The following is a 15,068-nucleotide window of genomic DNA, read 5'->3' as shown; positions in this document are numbered from 1 at the left end:
CCGGTCCAGCCGTCAAACACTGACCATCAGGGAAGCCAAACACGGATGATTATAATCCAACAAATAAAGAACAAACCTATATCCCACCTCGGCCGGCCTTCCCTCTGGCTCTACCACCCCGCGACGCATTACCGCCCGCCTTGGTTGCTTCCTTTGAACTCGTGCCTTCAGCCACGCCCGACTGCTGCTGACTGCTCGACGGCTCGTTGCCGCGGGCCTTTCCGCCCCTTCCCCGACGGCCACGTCTCCCTCCTCCTGATCCTGCTCCCCCTCCTCCTCCTCCTCCGCCACCTCCTCCCTGCTGCTCTTCTCTGCCCTTTGCTCTGTGCTGTCGCCTGGCCTCCTCTTCTTGTGCACGACGGCTCTCTTGGTCCCACCATTCTTGGAAAGCTTGCTCCTGTTGAATCTCCTGAAGTGATCGCTTTGCCACCGCCTCCTTGACCAGCTGCTGCTCTCTCTGCTGCTGTCCGATGATATCTGCCATGCTCAAACCCAATGTCGCCTCCGTCTTTTGCGCCGGCTTGATGTAAGATTTCGAATGGGGTATCAGAGGTTTGCTCGGCGGTTGCTTTCCCACTCCTCCTCCCGAGCCTGCCTGCGGCGGTGCTTGGGAGTTTGCAGGACGCCCTTGTCCTGGGAAGCGAGTGTCTGGAGATGCTGTGCGTCTTTGTGCAGACTGCGCGTTAGATTCGGAGGCCACCAGGGGTTTGGCATTGGTAGAAACCGCATTCCGCTGGGCAACGTCAGATGCCATGGCTTGCTGCAGTGAAATCTTTGGGACAGGGGCTGCAGCTTTCCACGGCGGCTGCTTCTTGTTGGATGATGCGGTTTCCCACGGAATCGCCTTGGCCTGCTCCTCCTGCGCTGCGGCTTGTGTTTCTAGCTGCATCTGCATCTGCCTCTTGCGTTCCTTCTGTGACATCTTAGAGAGCGGCTTGCTAACCGACTCCTTCGTCATCTGGGCTGCTGATAGAGCAGCTGTCAATGCCGACTTCCCGGAAGCCTCAGACATAATGTCCTTTAGATCTAGCTTAGCGGTAGACAATGCCGCAGGGGCCCATGGGGAGTTGGCTGCCGAGTAAGGAGATTCTGCCTCATTCTTGGGTGCCACAGGATCCGTCGTCGGCTGCTGTCGAAGAGGCATACTTGCAAGAGGTGAATGAGCTTCCTTTGCTTTTTCTTTGCCTTTGGGCCTCTTCCATTCTGCCGGGAGACTCGACATCGCAACATCATCGATGTGGGCGCGGGTCAGAGGTGGCGAAAGCTGGGGAGATACGACGCTGCTTCCTCCCGAGGGCCCTTCCTCCTCCATGTCAAAGATCATGTCGGCAACGGAATCCTTGGGCCGTAAGGTCGGGCTAAATGGCTCGTTTCGGCCCAGTCGAGATTGCTTGGTGATTTTCTCCGGAGTCTCTGGTCCTCGAGTAGGGTCATCCAAGCTTCCAAAGCGCGCTTTGTACGCAGAATTCAACCTCTTCTCCTCCTCCTTCTGCGCATGTTTGAATGCCATCTCCTTAACACGACGCCGCCTTTCTTCCTCAATATCGGCGGCCAGGTCAGGATGCCTCTCGTGTAGTAGCAGCTCCGCCCTGCCGCTCTTTGCAAATGGGAAGCATGCCAGCTGGTTGTCTCGAATCTTGCCGTCCAGTTCGTACAAAAGCTCGTCATCGAGTCCATCCAGAAAATGATTCTCAAGCATGGATTCGAGCTGCAGACACATGTACTCCAGCCCGGTATCCTTAAACTCCGCGACTGAGCACGCACTGATCTCGTTCAGGAGATTGGAAATGTTGCGTGTTGTCACGAACTTGCCAATCAATGACTGGCATATTTGCGACAGTCTGTCGATCATGAGCTCGTTGGCCACGCTGAGCACATCCAAGACGAGTTCCGAGAATTCATCAAGGGACGCAGCCGCCACATCGTCAAAGATTTCCTCACCAACATCTCCGTATAAGTACTTGAGCACATAGGAAAATGTCTCCGGGTGAATATGCTTGAGGTCAATTCGAACCGGCTCCGCTTGCTGTGCTCCGTGACGACGCTCAGTAAGCCACTGGCCTTGCGACCTGCCATTGAACATGCCGTCGAAAAAGGGACAGCGTTGGCAGAGAAGATGGCTGTGGACCGTCACCTCGTCCCCATCCAATTCTAAGACGACATCGCCATCATCGAAGAACAGGGGATCGTTGATTGCTTCCTGCAAATCAGCATCGAGCGTTCGTTCTAGCCCTGCCTGTAGCCGAGCAGCGGCTTCAAGCTTCGGCATATTGAGCTTTGTAGCGACCTTCATTAGATCTGTCCGAACTTGACGAAAGCGATGGGCCATGGCCGGGGCTTCACGGGTGTACTTCCACACGGGGACGATGTTATCGAGGTAGGCATATACCACAACGTTGAGCATCGTGAAGATGTCGACTTGGAGCAGGGTCAGCACCGTCTTGTCGTTGAGGTTCTCGAGGACAAAGGTCTCCGTTTGGGCTTGGGAGCCATCCAGCCGGAAGTCGGACAAAGCGGCGCGGATGACGGAGCTCCTTGCGGAGAGAAGCCACCCATGCATCGGTATCCTGATATCCGGCGCCGCAGAGGTGCGGATTTCAAGGTCGGTGTCGTACAAGAAGGAATTAGCTTGTAGCCAGCGGAGCAAGTCCGTCCCGATATCAGAGGAGCTCAGAATCTTGTGTGCCACAGTACCAGGACCCTCTCTCACGATAGAAACGTTCCAGGCTTTTCGTGACGCATCCCTCTCATCGTCGGTTGCAGGTGCAAGAAAATCTTTCAAGCAAAGAAGCGCGCCAATATCATTCCAGAGGCTCTGTTCGGCAATGGGTATCTCCTGGGACATGACTTTGCAATCCTTTCGAATGGCGGCGAATGCACCAAAAGTAGAGCTGCGGACAGCCACACAATCGGTAATGTAAGGAACACGCTGGAACTTGAAGTCTTTTCTCCTTGCATCGACAGAGGATTCAAACTTGCCCTTGAGGCGCTTGATTCTCCTCCAGACAGCGCCCGACTCTGTGCAAATGATGACGGAGCCATGTTCCCCAACGCCGACGGAGAGGACGCCATCTTTTCCTGAATCCCATATGCACTGCGGCTGCGTCACGGCACTCTTGATCTTAACAGGGTTGGTGGTAGAGCCGGAAGGGGCCCCTAAATCGCCCTTGTTGCTCACTTGCATAGTAAACAGATCGCCACGAGTTGTGACTGCCGCGATTGTGTCGCCACCAGATGTGATGTACCGAATGTCCCTTCTCGACATGTCAGACCTGGCTGAAAAGAGACTTGCGTTGAGCCTCCGGTGGAGAGCGGCATCGGGAAAGGGAAACCGTATCAGGTTGTATCCATAGTTCGTGAACACCCAGACTTGATGATTCGATAGCAAACAGATTGTGGCCCTGTCAATCGCCGAAACCATCTCAATTGGAGCCGATAATAGAGACGCAGCAACCTTTCGAGGAGTCTGCTGCAGATCAAGCGATCTAGAGTCAGAATCCATGAGGGCGAGCTGGCCTGCATTGCGGCCCCAGCAGTACAGGGACGATCCGGTATGCGCCACCGAGTGGATGGACGAGGCGGCGACACCGAGGACAATCTCCTTCTTGAGAGGGCCGAAAACTTGGCGCGGGACAAGGCTCATCGGCTCCTCATCCGTCCTCAGAGGCGGAGGCAGCACGTAGCCAAGTTGCGAATCAGAATTGAGACCCCACGTCCACAGTTCACCGTTTCCTACTACAGCCATTGAGTGGTTTTGTCCCAGTGCCACCTGGCTGACCTTTTTGTCCGCAAAAGGACCATGGAGAGGAGTAAACTTGAACTGCGTGTTTTCGTCGCCAAGGCCTAGCCTTCCGCCGCGGCCAACTCCACAGACGTAAAGGTTGGATATCGGGTCGTCGGTAAGAATAGCGCTATGCAGCTTCGACATTGCCACGTCCTGGATGACCAGGGATCGATTTTGAACTAGAGTAGGGATAGTGTCCAGATCTGTCGTGACGTTTAGTGGCGCATCAACATGTTTCTGGGCCAGGTAATCTTCGTAGAATCGGCGTATCAGCTGGTCTGATCGTTGGAGCATGATCCGCTCAGGATATTGCCGGTCATCTTCGTCTCCAACTCCAAGGGAGAGGTTCTTGTTGCTGCCAAACATGAACAACTCGTCTCCTTCGGCATAATGCTTGTTAGCATGTGAGAGTTTTGTCGACCTAGACGAGTCGAAGTCAGCGTCGAAACCAGATACAAAGTAGAGAAAGAGGGCACTAACATTTGCTCAAAGTCGCCGTCGCCATAGTCCGAATCATCCTCCATCAAAGATTGGACCAGCGTATGGCGCAACGATCTCGCAGCAATCGTCGAATTATACAGATCAAACGGGCTGTTGCCCTCGTGATCCTTGGTCTTGATCAGCTGGCCGACCTTGTTGACGGCTCCAATGGCGTGGTTGACCAAATCGTCACGCTCCTTGGCCAGCAATGCTCTGGCTATAGATGCATTTCCGGCGTACAGCGACCTGTGGAGGGCGTTCCAGCCACTCTCTGGGTCCTGAGCGTACAAGTCGATTTGCGGATGATCAAGCAGAGCCTGAACAAAGGCTAAAGCGTTCGGGTCGGTCGAGGAGGATGCGCGCAACAGTAGCGTCAGTCCGGCATGGTCCCGGCTGTTGACTTCCGCTTTGCTCAGGCCAGAGCTTCCGTCTCTTGCTTTCCCAAGGGCGGGACCATAGCCCGACGGCTTGCGCGACTTGGTGGTGGCTCTCGGCGATGTCCCGACACTACCGGGGCTCGCTCCATGATGCGCTGCAGCGCCCACGGCTGGACTCCTCACCGCCGCCGCCGCCTGGGAATTGGGGCCGGCCGGGGCCAGCAGACGCCGAAACTTGTCGACATCGTTTTCCCAAAAGTATTTCCACAGCAAATGACTCATCGGCCGGGGATAAGCAGCTGCAGGACGGAGGTGAGGCCCAGACGCCTGAAAAGGCACCTCGCTGTGAGTCTCGCGGGCTCACGGCTTGTTTAAAGGTGCGATTCGAAGCGCCGGAGAGTTGCTGACGCCTCAGCCAGCGCAGTAGAAGCACTCTCTCGCGCCAGAAAAGTTTTCAAATTCGTCGGGAGGTTGTGCGACTCGACGTGGCGGCAGCGAGGCGAGCGTGTGGGGGAGTCGACGAGCCTAGGTATCGCCGGGTCTACAAGCAGGAGGCGAGTGACGTTGAATGGGTAGAGTATCGTCTTCACCGGTAGGATGTATCGAGGCTCGATGGGGAGGCAGTGATGCCGGATCCTTGGAGGGCTGCAGCGCGATGGATGCGGTGACGTTGGAAGAATGAGAGAGAAGTTGACTGGTGATGATTATATCTCTCCAAGACTTCCAAGCTCCGTGAACGTGGTCCCTGGTGGCGGAAAGGACATGAATCAGTCCCAGCAGTAGCTAGATCGGGACTCGCAGCCACACGTTGTAGAGCAAGAAGCTGGCCACTAACAGGCTGCAAAAGATGGCTTCAAGTCTTTTAGGTGGGATCATAGACTTTAATTGCAGTTTTGGTCCTGAAATATTCGATTTCACTACTCCGAAAGCCTCCCATAACTGAGCAAATCCTTACGGTGAAAGTAGATCCTTAGCATCGGCACTCACTTGACAACGTACCGCCGATTGCTCCTTTTGGCCCTGACGGTTGGCGATGGCGGGGTTTTGAATCCGGACCCCGGAGCACCTGCGCCGATAAGACGGATAGCCCTGGATGGCTCTTTTGCCCTCGGTGGCTGTGGCCAATCGCAGCGCCCAACTGCAGCCTGTGCCAAATCGCTTCGATGCTCAGCTTCCAGAGAGGGCGGCGCTGATGCGGCACATGTCGACATTGCGCGTCTTTTATTTGCTAGACATGTACATATGAGGACGAGCAGGTGGTTCTGAGCTGAGCTGAGCTGAGGTTCGCGAATGTGCCTGGGCCAGGGCACTGGTAGCGGTGCTGGTGGTACTGTAATGGCAGTGATCTGATTCGAGCCCGGGCAGCGAAAGTGCTCTTCTGATACTGGAGCAAAACGGAGTTTCAGCATGGCTGCACTACAGGGACCTTGAAACGGACATGCACCAGGAAGCCGGGCCATTCCGAAGGCCACCAGCGCGTGCATTATGATCTCCAGTTTGTGGGGAGCATGTTGAACCCCGCCATTCCAAGACATTCGGAGTCCGCCTCTGCCTTGCAGAAGTCGTCCGATATGATATCTTATACTGTTGGCTTGTTGAACGTTGTGAAGGTCACGTCGAATGCGATTTCTTTTGGATCGAAATATTCAATCATCATGTCACCGCTATCGTGTCCGGAGGCACGTCCAGACATCAAGCAGGATTGCTCGAGCCCTTGAGAGGTCAAACACTCCGTAACCTCCAAATATCGAGGTAACACTCTTCTTTACGTAGCCTTACCCTGAATATTGAAGGTGACTACACTTGATATGGGTAGGGGAGGTGACGAGACGGACTCAGTATAGTTGCTAATCAGCGATATCAAGTCGAATGATTCATATTAATGCCCGACTAAGACGGATTTCCGTCGTCGGAGATGCACAACTCATACAACTAGGCGCCCATCAACATGCGAGATTGAGGGGAAATTGGTCTAGATCCTATTCACATGTGGACATGGTGGTTACTCCAGGGCCGAATGAGGTGCTTCTTGAGCAATTATGACGCATGCAAGTGATTGGGGCACGGAACCAATATGTCCACGGCCTACTGGCAACATGGAGGTGTCGCGTGTTCCTCGTCCCGTTTCCTGAGATGGCAGCTCAGACGAGCCGCTAAAACGTGCACAGGGGTTTCTGCTAGCGTCTGTGGGGGGCCATTCGCTTATAGCCGGCGTCCCTCAGCCCGTTAGAATTGCCCGCCCGCCACTAAAGAACGAAAAAAAATCCCCTCCAGAGTGACGCTCCGATCCTCCTCCGCAAATCACTGACAAGTGACAACCGCATCTGTGCTCGGCGCCTGTGCCTCGGAATCGCTTCAGCATCGCAATTGACCGATCCAGCAATTCATCAAGATGGCCGAAGAAAAGCCCCTTGCTTTCCAGTACCAGTTCGCCGCAGGTAGGTGCAGATAGTGCTCGCATCGTGTAATGGCATCAATGGCTGACAGATGATAACGCTCAGGCGCAATTGCGGGCGTCTCGGAGGTAGGATATGGTCCCAGATGCCTTTGCGAACGCTTCAGCTGACGATCGATGCCTACGCCGATAGATCCTGGTCATGTGCGTTGCTCGATAGCCTCTGCTCCCGCCAGCGTAGATAGACATACTTACTTACCAAATCGCGCGGCAGGTATCCTCTGGATGTGGTCAAGACGCGAGTCCAGCTGCAGACTGGCGCAGGCACCGGTGCCGAAGCATACAATGGCATGCTTGATTGCTTCAAGAAGATCATCAAGAATGAAGGGTACGCCATACACCACCCGCCCATGTCTCCGTTGACGCTCTCGTCTCACAGAGGTGCAGCTTTTCACGACTCTACCGTGGCATCTCCGCCCCGATCCTGATGGAAGCTCCCAAGCGAGCCACCAAGTTTGCCGCCAACGATGAATGGGGCAAGGTCTACCGCAAGATGTTTGGCGTCGACAAGATGAACCAGTCCCTGTCGGTCCTCACCGGCGCTACCGCGGGTGCCACCGAGTCCTTCGTCGTCGTTCCCTTCGAACTGGTCAAGATTCGCCTGCAAGACAAGGCGTCCGCTGGAAAATACAATGGCATGGTCGACTGCGTGGTCAAGACGGTCAAGAACGAGGGCCCCCTCGCCCTTTACCAGGGCCTCGAGAGCACAATGTGGCGCCACATCCTCTGGAACGCTGGCTACTTTGGCTGTATCTTCCAGGTCCGGCAATTGCTGCCCAAGTCTGAGACCAGCAAGGGCAAGATGATGAACGACTTGATCTCTGGTGCCATCGGTGGAACTGTGGGAACCATCCTCAACACTCCGCTGGACGTGGTCAAGAGCAGAATTCAGAATACCCCCAAGGTCGCAGGCCAGGTTCGCAAGTACAACTGGGCTTTCCCCTCCGTGGTTACTGTCTTCAAGGAAGAAGGATTTGGTGCTTTGTACAAGGGTTTCTTGCCCAAGGTAAGTCTTTGCCCATTGGTCGGTGGACGATTTGCATCGGCTAACGTCTTATCAGGTTCTTCGTCTCGGACCAGGAGGTGGTATCCTTTTGGTCGTGTTCACCACCGTCATGGATACTTTCCGCAAGTGGCAATCATAAGGCAGAGATGATGGTATCCGACAACCAGCATTGGAAAGTCGACTGGGCTGATGGGTGGCCCAGGATGTCGAGTTTTCACACCATGCCTAGAGCACCCTACTCCGAGAGTTGACGCTGAGTAGTAGTTAGACGAATTCCTCCTGGATAGACGGGTATTATATCTTCCTGGTTTTGTTTCTTTATTTAAAATCAAGCGGTGGCCTGTAGGTAGTTCGTGGAGCTTTGACATGCACGGGAGGTTCTAGCGCTTCAATTATCGAATTCGCAAGGAGTATCCAGATAGGTATATGGGCAGGTAGATCACAAGATCTCTAGAAGTAGACGCCTTGGCACCATTTACCCTGTACTTGCTCGCTTGCTATCTCCCTTTCCGTACTTTGATACTTTGGACGACATGGCCAAGGCCATCTGCTCTAATGGGGTTTACTATTTATTGACTAGGCCTGATGCTGGCGCATTGGGTGCTGTCCCAAATGGCGCGTGGCTGTTGAGAGTTGAGAGCCTGCGTTCAATGACAAATCAAGGCTACCTTATGTTTGAGTACCGAGACGAATGCGCCCTTGATCAGGACCGGCAATAATTTAGAGTCATTTGAGTGAATTGACGTCACCCTGTTCAACCAACCGAGCAGAACAGTTCGAGACAGGCCCCTGGAATTGATTGACAAGCTTGACGGATTTCGAGAGGATTGACAAGGTCGTGACGAAGCCCATCCCATCTCAGACGGGCGAACACCGAGCGCCGGAACGCCGGCGGCAGGGACCGCTGTGGCCGAACTGGCACTGACGCAGGGTCAGGATATCCGGCCGAATCGGAGCTGCCTTGAGCAAGCCAGCAAGGTACCAGTACATGCGGTTATGATTGGGCTACAGGCATGTGGAAAGCTTGCTGTGCCTTGGCTGCTTTTGCCTTTTGCTGTGGCCTGGAGGCCCCAGTCGAGGCAGTGGAATCACGCACGAACCACGCATGCAGCTCTGCCCCCCAGGAGATGTTTTGCCATGACTCTTCTCCTTCTTCCTCCACTCTGGATACCAATCAAATAGTGATAATGTAGGGTAAGCCTGGGCTGACGGGCTTTTCCGTAGGGGACCTCGAGGCGTTCGAGAAGTGCTGCGATATTTCCCTCAGCTCTTAGCTGCTGCGTGGCTGGTGAGCGGGCGGCGCCACGCCCGTGACGTAAGGAACAGCGCCAGAGACATGCAGCTTGCTGAGGCGTCACACCCAGCTGACAAAAAGCTGGCTACAGACGCCTAGAAAACAGCTCCCAACCTCCTCCTCGGCATGCCCGGGTATTTTTGTCCATGCGGCGTGTGAATCCTTGTTTTTATACTCTTTACCTCGCTATTCATCCTTCGCTCTCCTCGCGGTCCTAACGTAATCAGGCCGGGGAGCGTACGTAAACCGACTCGAGCTAGCTGCAAACCAAGGCGAGGCGAAGCGCCTTGTCGGCCAGCCATAGCTTGTCCATCCAGCCAGCCGTCTTCCCCGACGAGGGCCCTTCCATTCTTCTTCACTCCGCGAACTTCTGCTGGCCCATCAAACCACCTCGCCCTCCCTCTCTCTCCTGTGCGCCGCGCAATCCCGCCTCACCTCGTCGTCGCTTTCGCTCGCACGTCAGACAGCGCTCTCTTGACTGCGTCGTCTCCCCTTTGTTAAGCGCCACGAATAGATTGCGATCAGCCGCCCCACGCCAAGCACCTCCAGGTCCAGAACACACCACAGCGTCTGCCGCTGCTGAGTCCGAACTCGCGATCGCCTTTCTTTGTGAGGCTCTTCGGCATCTGGATGCTTCTTGTTTGTGCAGCTGCAGCAGCCGTTCCTCCGCGATTTCCGCTTGCAGCGTCCAGCTTCAGCAGCTGAATTCGCTGCGCGACCCCGGGCCGCCGTCCGATCCCATCTCATTTCCCTCCTCACTCCTTTCCAGCGACTACTAAGCTGCGACCTCTCTGACCAACTTCCCCCATCAAGCCTCTCGTGCGCCAACCATCCAGGGCAGCAGCACGCACTTCCCCTTTTCTTCTTTCTCTTTCTACTCCTCTACCTCTCCAGTCGTGAACAGTACAGCTCGCCCACCATGTCGAAGGTTATGCGCAGCGTGAAAAACGTGACCAAAGGGTACTCTCATGCCCAGGTCAAGGTCCGAGAGGGTTGGTCACCGCCACAATCGCCGCTCCTCAGTCCTAGTCCGCGATGCTAACCGCAACTTTTTCATACAGCGACCAGCAATGATCCCTGGGGCCCGACGGGCACGCAGATGAGCGAGATTGCCCAGATGACATTCAGCACGTATGTCACGCTCTGAACAAGCGGGTACCTTGGCGTCACACTGACTGTGAGCTCGACTGCAGGTCCACCGAATTCTACGACATCATGGATATGCTCGACAAGAGGCTCAACGATAAAGGAAAGAATTGGCGTCACGTTCTCAAGGCGCTCAAGGTCCTCGACTACTGCCTGCACGAGGGCTCGGAGCTTGTAGTCACATGGGCGCGCCAGAGCATCTACATCATCAAGACTTTGCGAGAGTTCCAGTACATCGATGAAGAAGGCCGCGATGTCGGGCAGAATGGTGGGTTCATACTCACCTCTTTTCCAGTTGGCGGTTCAATCAACGACTAACGTGGTGCGCAGTTCGTGTCGCGGCAAAGGAATTGACCGCGCTCATCCTCAATGACGAGCGATTGCGAGCAGAGCGAAGCGACCGGAAGTCGTGGAAGTCGCGTGTCATGGGACTCGATTCTGATTTCGGCCCGCAGTATGCCGAGCAGTCTCAGCGACGACAGCCTCGATCCGAACGGAGAGCCCCGGCGGCGGATGAAGACGACACTGAATATCGCCTCGCCATCGAAGCCAGCAAATACCAAGAGGAGGAGGACAGGAAAAGGAGACAGAACCGCTCCAACGGTGACAACGACGACGATCTCGCAAAGGCCATCAAGCTGAGCCAGGAGGAGGAGGAGAGAAGGCGCCGTGAGCTGGAAGACGCAAACGCCGCCTCTCTGTTCGACGATGACACTCCCGCGACATCGCAGCCACAACACACTGGATTCAACCAGGGATACCAGCAAGGCAACGCCGTGGACTTCTGGGCCAACCCTATTGATCAGCAGGCCGCGCAGATTCCCCAACCGACTGGCTATCTAGGAAACGCCTATACCGGATACCAGCAGCCGCAGCAGACCGGCTGGCAGCCAAACTACAACGCTGCCTTTGGCGTCGATTCGTTTGCCCCGATGCCAACGGGTAACTTGCTTGCGCAGCAGCAGCAGCAGCAGCATCAACAGTTTCTGCAGCCGCAATTCACTCAGCAACAGCACTTGCAGCCTTCACCGGCCCTGGATCTGGCCGTTCAGCCTGGAAGCAACAATCCTTGGGCGACCAATCACCTACAGCAGCAGTCTCTTCAACCCACGCCGACCGGTTCCAACAACCCTTTTGCTCAGAACAGGCCGCAATCAGCAAGACCTGCGACTTCTTCTCTGACCTCTCTCAGCCCTCTGCCAGAGCAAAAGACTCTGTCCAACTTCAACCAGCCCCAGTTTCAGTTGCAGCAGCAGCAGCAGCAGCAACAGCAGCAGAGGCTCAATTATACCGCCCCTCAGCGGGAGCTTAGTGAGCACGAGAGGAAGCTGAACGCTTTGCTGGCGTCTGGAGATGGCATGGATACATACGGAAACACGGGAGACCTGCGAATCCCTTCACAGCACACGGCCCCTGGAACGTTCGTCAACAGCGCCGGCGCGGGTCTTGGCCGCCTCAACCCAGAAGCCACCGGCAACAACCCCTTCCTGCGACAGCAATTTACGGGCATGCCGAGCATCACCTACGGTAGCCAGCCCCAAATGAGCAGCAACCCATTTGGAGCCCAGCAGCGACCACAGCAGCAGGGCCAGGCGCAAGACTTGATTCAGTTCTAAGGCGAAGGAGTTAAAAAAAGCAAAACATGGAATAAATTCTTATATACCAAAGATGGCACTGTGGGGATCTTGTTGCTCTTGTCACTCTCTAATACCGCCCGCTTTTCCCTATTCTCCTCGGTCATGGACTTATACCTCTTTTTTTCCCCTTTTGAAGTTGGAAGTTGTCTCTATTCCCTGTAGCAATGGTTGCGTCTTGGCTTGGTACCAACTCTGTTTTCTTGACTTTGCCAGTGGAAGGGAATGAGATACTATTCGTTTGGGTGGCCACGATGGAATTAAACTGGATTTCTCTACCTTTTCTTTACCTTACTGCCTTTTCCTTTCCTACTATTGATTCTACGAACCACGTGGTATGCTCCATCTAGACAACGCGCCTCTGGACTAAAGAAAAAAAAAAAAAAATTGTAGATCCGAATTCGACCTTGCTCTTAACTCTTTGTCCAAGCCCCCTTCTCGTGAATGCTAGCATAAGGGATATATATCATCGTAGCACTCTGGTTTTCTAGTCCTGAAGCCGAAAGCAACTCCTGCTGCCATTTGTCTCGTTATACATAAGATAATCCTAAACAACAAGAGAGGGGAAAATATGAATAAATGTAGAAACAAAACTACCGATGCGCCATCTCCAAAAAGGAAGAAACAAGAGGTAGAGGTTTTGTGGGAGAGCGTGTGCGCTTTATATGTGATCCATTGTCCCTGACTATAACTCGGCGACATTCCGACATTCTGGGCTGCTGGGTGAACCGATCAGGCTCCCGTACATCCTGACGAGGGCGGGTGTTCGAGAAGGCGAGCCATGTTTGCTATGGCGAGAACAGCTCTGTGCTGTGGACGTCATGACCTTGTCGACGAAGCGGGCAGGGATTTGGGATGGAGCTTTTGTGTCGTCAAATGACTGTTTCGGCCTTCCCCCCTGGTGCCCAACTAGCCAGCCTCCTCCATCATCTGTATGAACTCTTCCAGGTTCACCCCGCCTTTGCCGTCGTGGTCGAGGTGTTCTATCATGGTCTGTATCTCTTCGTCCGTCATTGTGCGCTCTTCCTTGATGTCCTGGGCGAGATGGCGCATGTCCTCGACCGAGATGATGCCGTCCTGGTCATAGTCGAACATGTTGAAGACCTTGATCGCCTCCTCGCGCGGGTCCCGCCTGGCGATGAGCTTTGCGGCGCATAACCGGAACTGATCGGGGTAGATGAGCAGGCGGTTGACGGGACAGCTGTGGGGATCTCGCCAGTCGGGCGGTACCGTGCCGTAGTGTTCGAGTTCTCTGCAGTAGTCGGGCTTGGGCATGTCGAAGCCCAGCGCGGCGAGCGAGTGTTTGAATTCGTAGCTGTTCAGCCACCCTTTCTTCTTCATGTCCATCAGGTCGAACTAGAGCAGCGGGCGTGGCAGAGCGCCAAACGTGTGAGAAGAGAACAGCAGACGGAGTTTTCTTTTTTCTTTGTTTCTTTCGCAGCAACTTACGACTTCGTCAATGTGTTCGCGATCCTCGTCGGCGATGTTTCCGTAGTCCTCGTTCGAAGAGACCTGCGGCGCGGGGGGGTTCCGTTGCTGCGAGTGCTGGTTGGATCCTCCTGCTATTGATCGCCCTGGAAAAGGGCGAGGCGTGTGGGAGTTCATGATCGAGGCGGGATGAGGAGCCGTGTGTTGTCCTCGTGAAGCCAAGCGAGCGAGTCGTCAAGTTGCGCGTTGCGTATGCGATACCGTATCCAAAGCGGATTGGACTATATTCTTGCTGTTCGTCTTCTTTTTTTTTTTTTTTTTTCTCTCAGAAGCTTATACGGGGTTTGATCGAAATGGGGAAACGAGCCCAAGCCGTAAGTAATGACGCAGTAGGAGGGACGGAACGAAGATTTAGTACGGAGAACGCGAGATGCGTGGTATAAACAGGAATAAGTAAAATGAAGAGGAGGCCCGTCTGCAGCTAGCACAGAAGCACTGAGAGACTGGTTTTGCTTGGGTTGAGGTTAGGAATCGAGTGTCAATATTTTGCCGGACGAGGGATCGATGCGACGCGACGGAGCTTGACGCGCCGCCCAACAGGGCGGGTTGCGCTCGCGATCCAGCGGCCTTCAGGCTCTAAGCCCCCCCCAACGCACCCACTGACGCTGTCGCCTGGCTTGCTGAGGGAACGCTGCCTCACAGGGGGGAGCAGCGCCTGACCAAAGCACTCCCCAGGCAGTGGCCCAGGCACCCGCGACCTGGCTCCAGGCAGAGCAATTGGCGGCGCTGATTGGCGGTTGTTAGTCAGCACGGTCGCTTGGGCCAATGGGAGGGCAAAGTCTTGTCTGAGGCACCAACATTGAAGCTAGCCGTAGTCAGCCTTGGCCCAGCACAGAGGTGCCTTTTAGCGCCTGCAGCAGCGACACGAAAAAAAAAGCTGAGCTGACCAAAGCAAAAGCAGCCGTCATTTTGCCTTGACCTCCCAACTTTTGCCTCCCTGTGTGCTGCTCATCAGCTCAAGGTGACCATCTCGCCAGAGGTATTAAAGAGGCACCAGCCCTTCGCCGCTGCACCTCTCGGGTCTCTGATCGACAGCTTACACTCTCCTTCGTTTCTTTCTCTGTCTCGCGCTCGATTCTTTGACGGTTCTTTCGGCTTCTCGGTCGGCGGCGCCCTTTGTCGCGGCTCAGCCCTCGGAAACGAGAAAAAATAAGGCCATCAGCTCGCCAGAACGCGACTTTTCCATCATCGACTCATCGCCTCACAGCGGGGCTTGCTCAACTGAAGCGGCTTCTGCTACCGCTTGTCCCCTTTTCGTCGCCTATGCGCGCTTTCGCCCGCCATTCTCGATTTGTTGTCCGTGGCCGATACTGAATCGCGCCCATCTCGAGTCCCTCTTTCGCGAAGCACCCACTTCACCACAGCAAAGGCAGCATCCCACCACAAGGGGGTAGCTCGCAGCAC

At 54.9% G+C, this 15,068-nt stretch overlaps 5 protein-coding genes across 5 annotated transcripts; 2 read left to right on the top strand and 3 right to left on the bottom strand.

The window, feature by feature from the left end:
* Window positions 1-76: 76 nt before the first annotated feature.
* On the bottom strand, window positions 77-4,923 carry CCMA1212_000509 (BTB/POZ domain-containing protein 1; the record flags this gene model as incomplete). Its single annotated transcript, XM_073697975.1, has 2 exons — window positions 77-4,205; window positions 4,265-4,923. 2 exons carry the CDS (start codon window positions 4,921-4,923, stop codon window positions 77-79), a joined length of 4,788 nt encoding a protein of 1,595 aa, XP_073562748.1.
* Window positions 4,924-6,737: 1,814 nt separating this feature from the next.
* CCMA1212_000508 (Mitochondrial 2-oxodicarboxylate carrier 2) lies at window positions 6,738-8,241 on the top strand (the record flags this gene model as incomplete). The annotated part of the gene is made up of 7 exons (XM_073697974.1): window positions 6,738-6,743; window positions 7,022-7,079; window positions 7,143-7,165; window positions 7,230-7,240; window positions 7,311-7,424; window positions 7,484-8,102; window positions 8,158-8,241. 7 exons carry the CDS (start codon window positions 6,738-6,740, stop codon window positions 8,239-8,241), a joined length of 915 nt encoding a protein of 304 aa, XP_073562749.1.
* Window positions 8,242-8,749: 508 nt separating this feature from the next.
* Window positions 8,750-8,959, bottom strand: CCMA1212_000507 (uncharacterized protein; the record flags this gene model as incomplete). Its single annotated transcript, XM_073697973.1, has 1 exon — window positions 8,750-8,959. One exon carries the CDS (start codon window positions 8,957-8,959, stop codon window positions 8,750-8,752), a length of 210 nt encoding a protein of 69 aa, XP_073563225.1.
* Window positions 8,960-9,912: 953 nt separating this feature from the next.
* CCMA1212_000506 (Epsin-1) lies at window positions 9,913-12,158 on the top strand (the record flags this gene model as incomplete). The annotated part of the gene is made up of 5 exons (XM_073697972.1): window positions 9,913-10,035; window positions 10,325-10,388; window positions 10,458-10,527; window positions 10,590-10,810; window positions 10,873-12,158. Coding segments are annotated over 5 exons (1,764 nt in total), but the record flags the coding sequence as incomplete, so codon positions are not given.
* A 927-nt stretch (window positions 12,159-13,085) lies between these two features.
* On the bottom strand, window positions 13,086-13,781 carry CCMA1212_000505 (Cell division control protein 31; the record flags this gene model as incomplete). The annotated part of the gene is made up of 2 exons (XM_073697971.1): window positions 13,086-13,532; window positions 13,626-13,781. The coding sequence occupies 2 exons, from the start codon at window positions 13,779-13,781 to the stop codon at window positions 13,086-13,088; spliced, it is 603 nt and encodes a 200-aa protein (XP_073563223.1).
* Window positions 13,782-15,068: the final 1,287 nt, after the last annotated feature.

The sequence above is a fragment of the Trichoderma ghanense genome (assembly GCF_004382785.1).
Source record: "Trichoderma ghanense strain CCMA-1212 chromosome Unknown scaffold_0, whole genome shotgun sequence".
NCBI lineage: Eukaryota > Fungi > Ascomycota > Sordariomycetes > Hypocreales > Hypocreaceae > Trichoderma > Trichoderma ghanense.
Note: the sequence above shows the minus strand (reverse complement) of the source record. Positions and strands in the feature narration are given on the sequence as shown.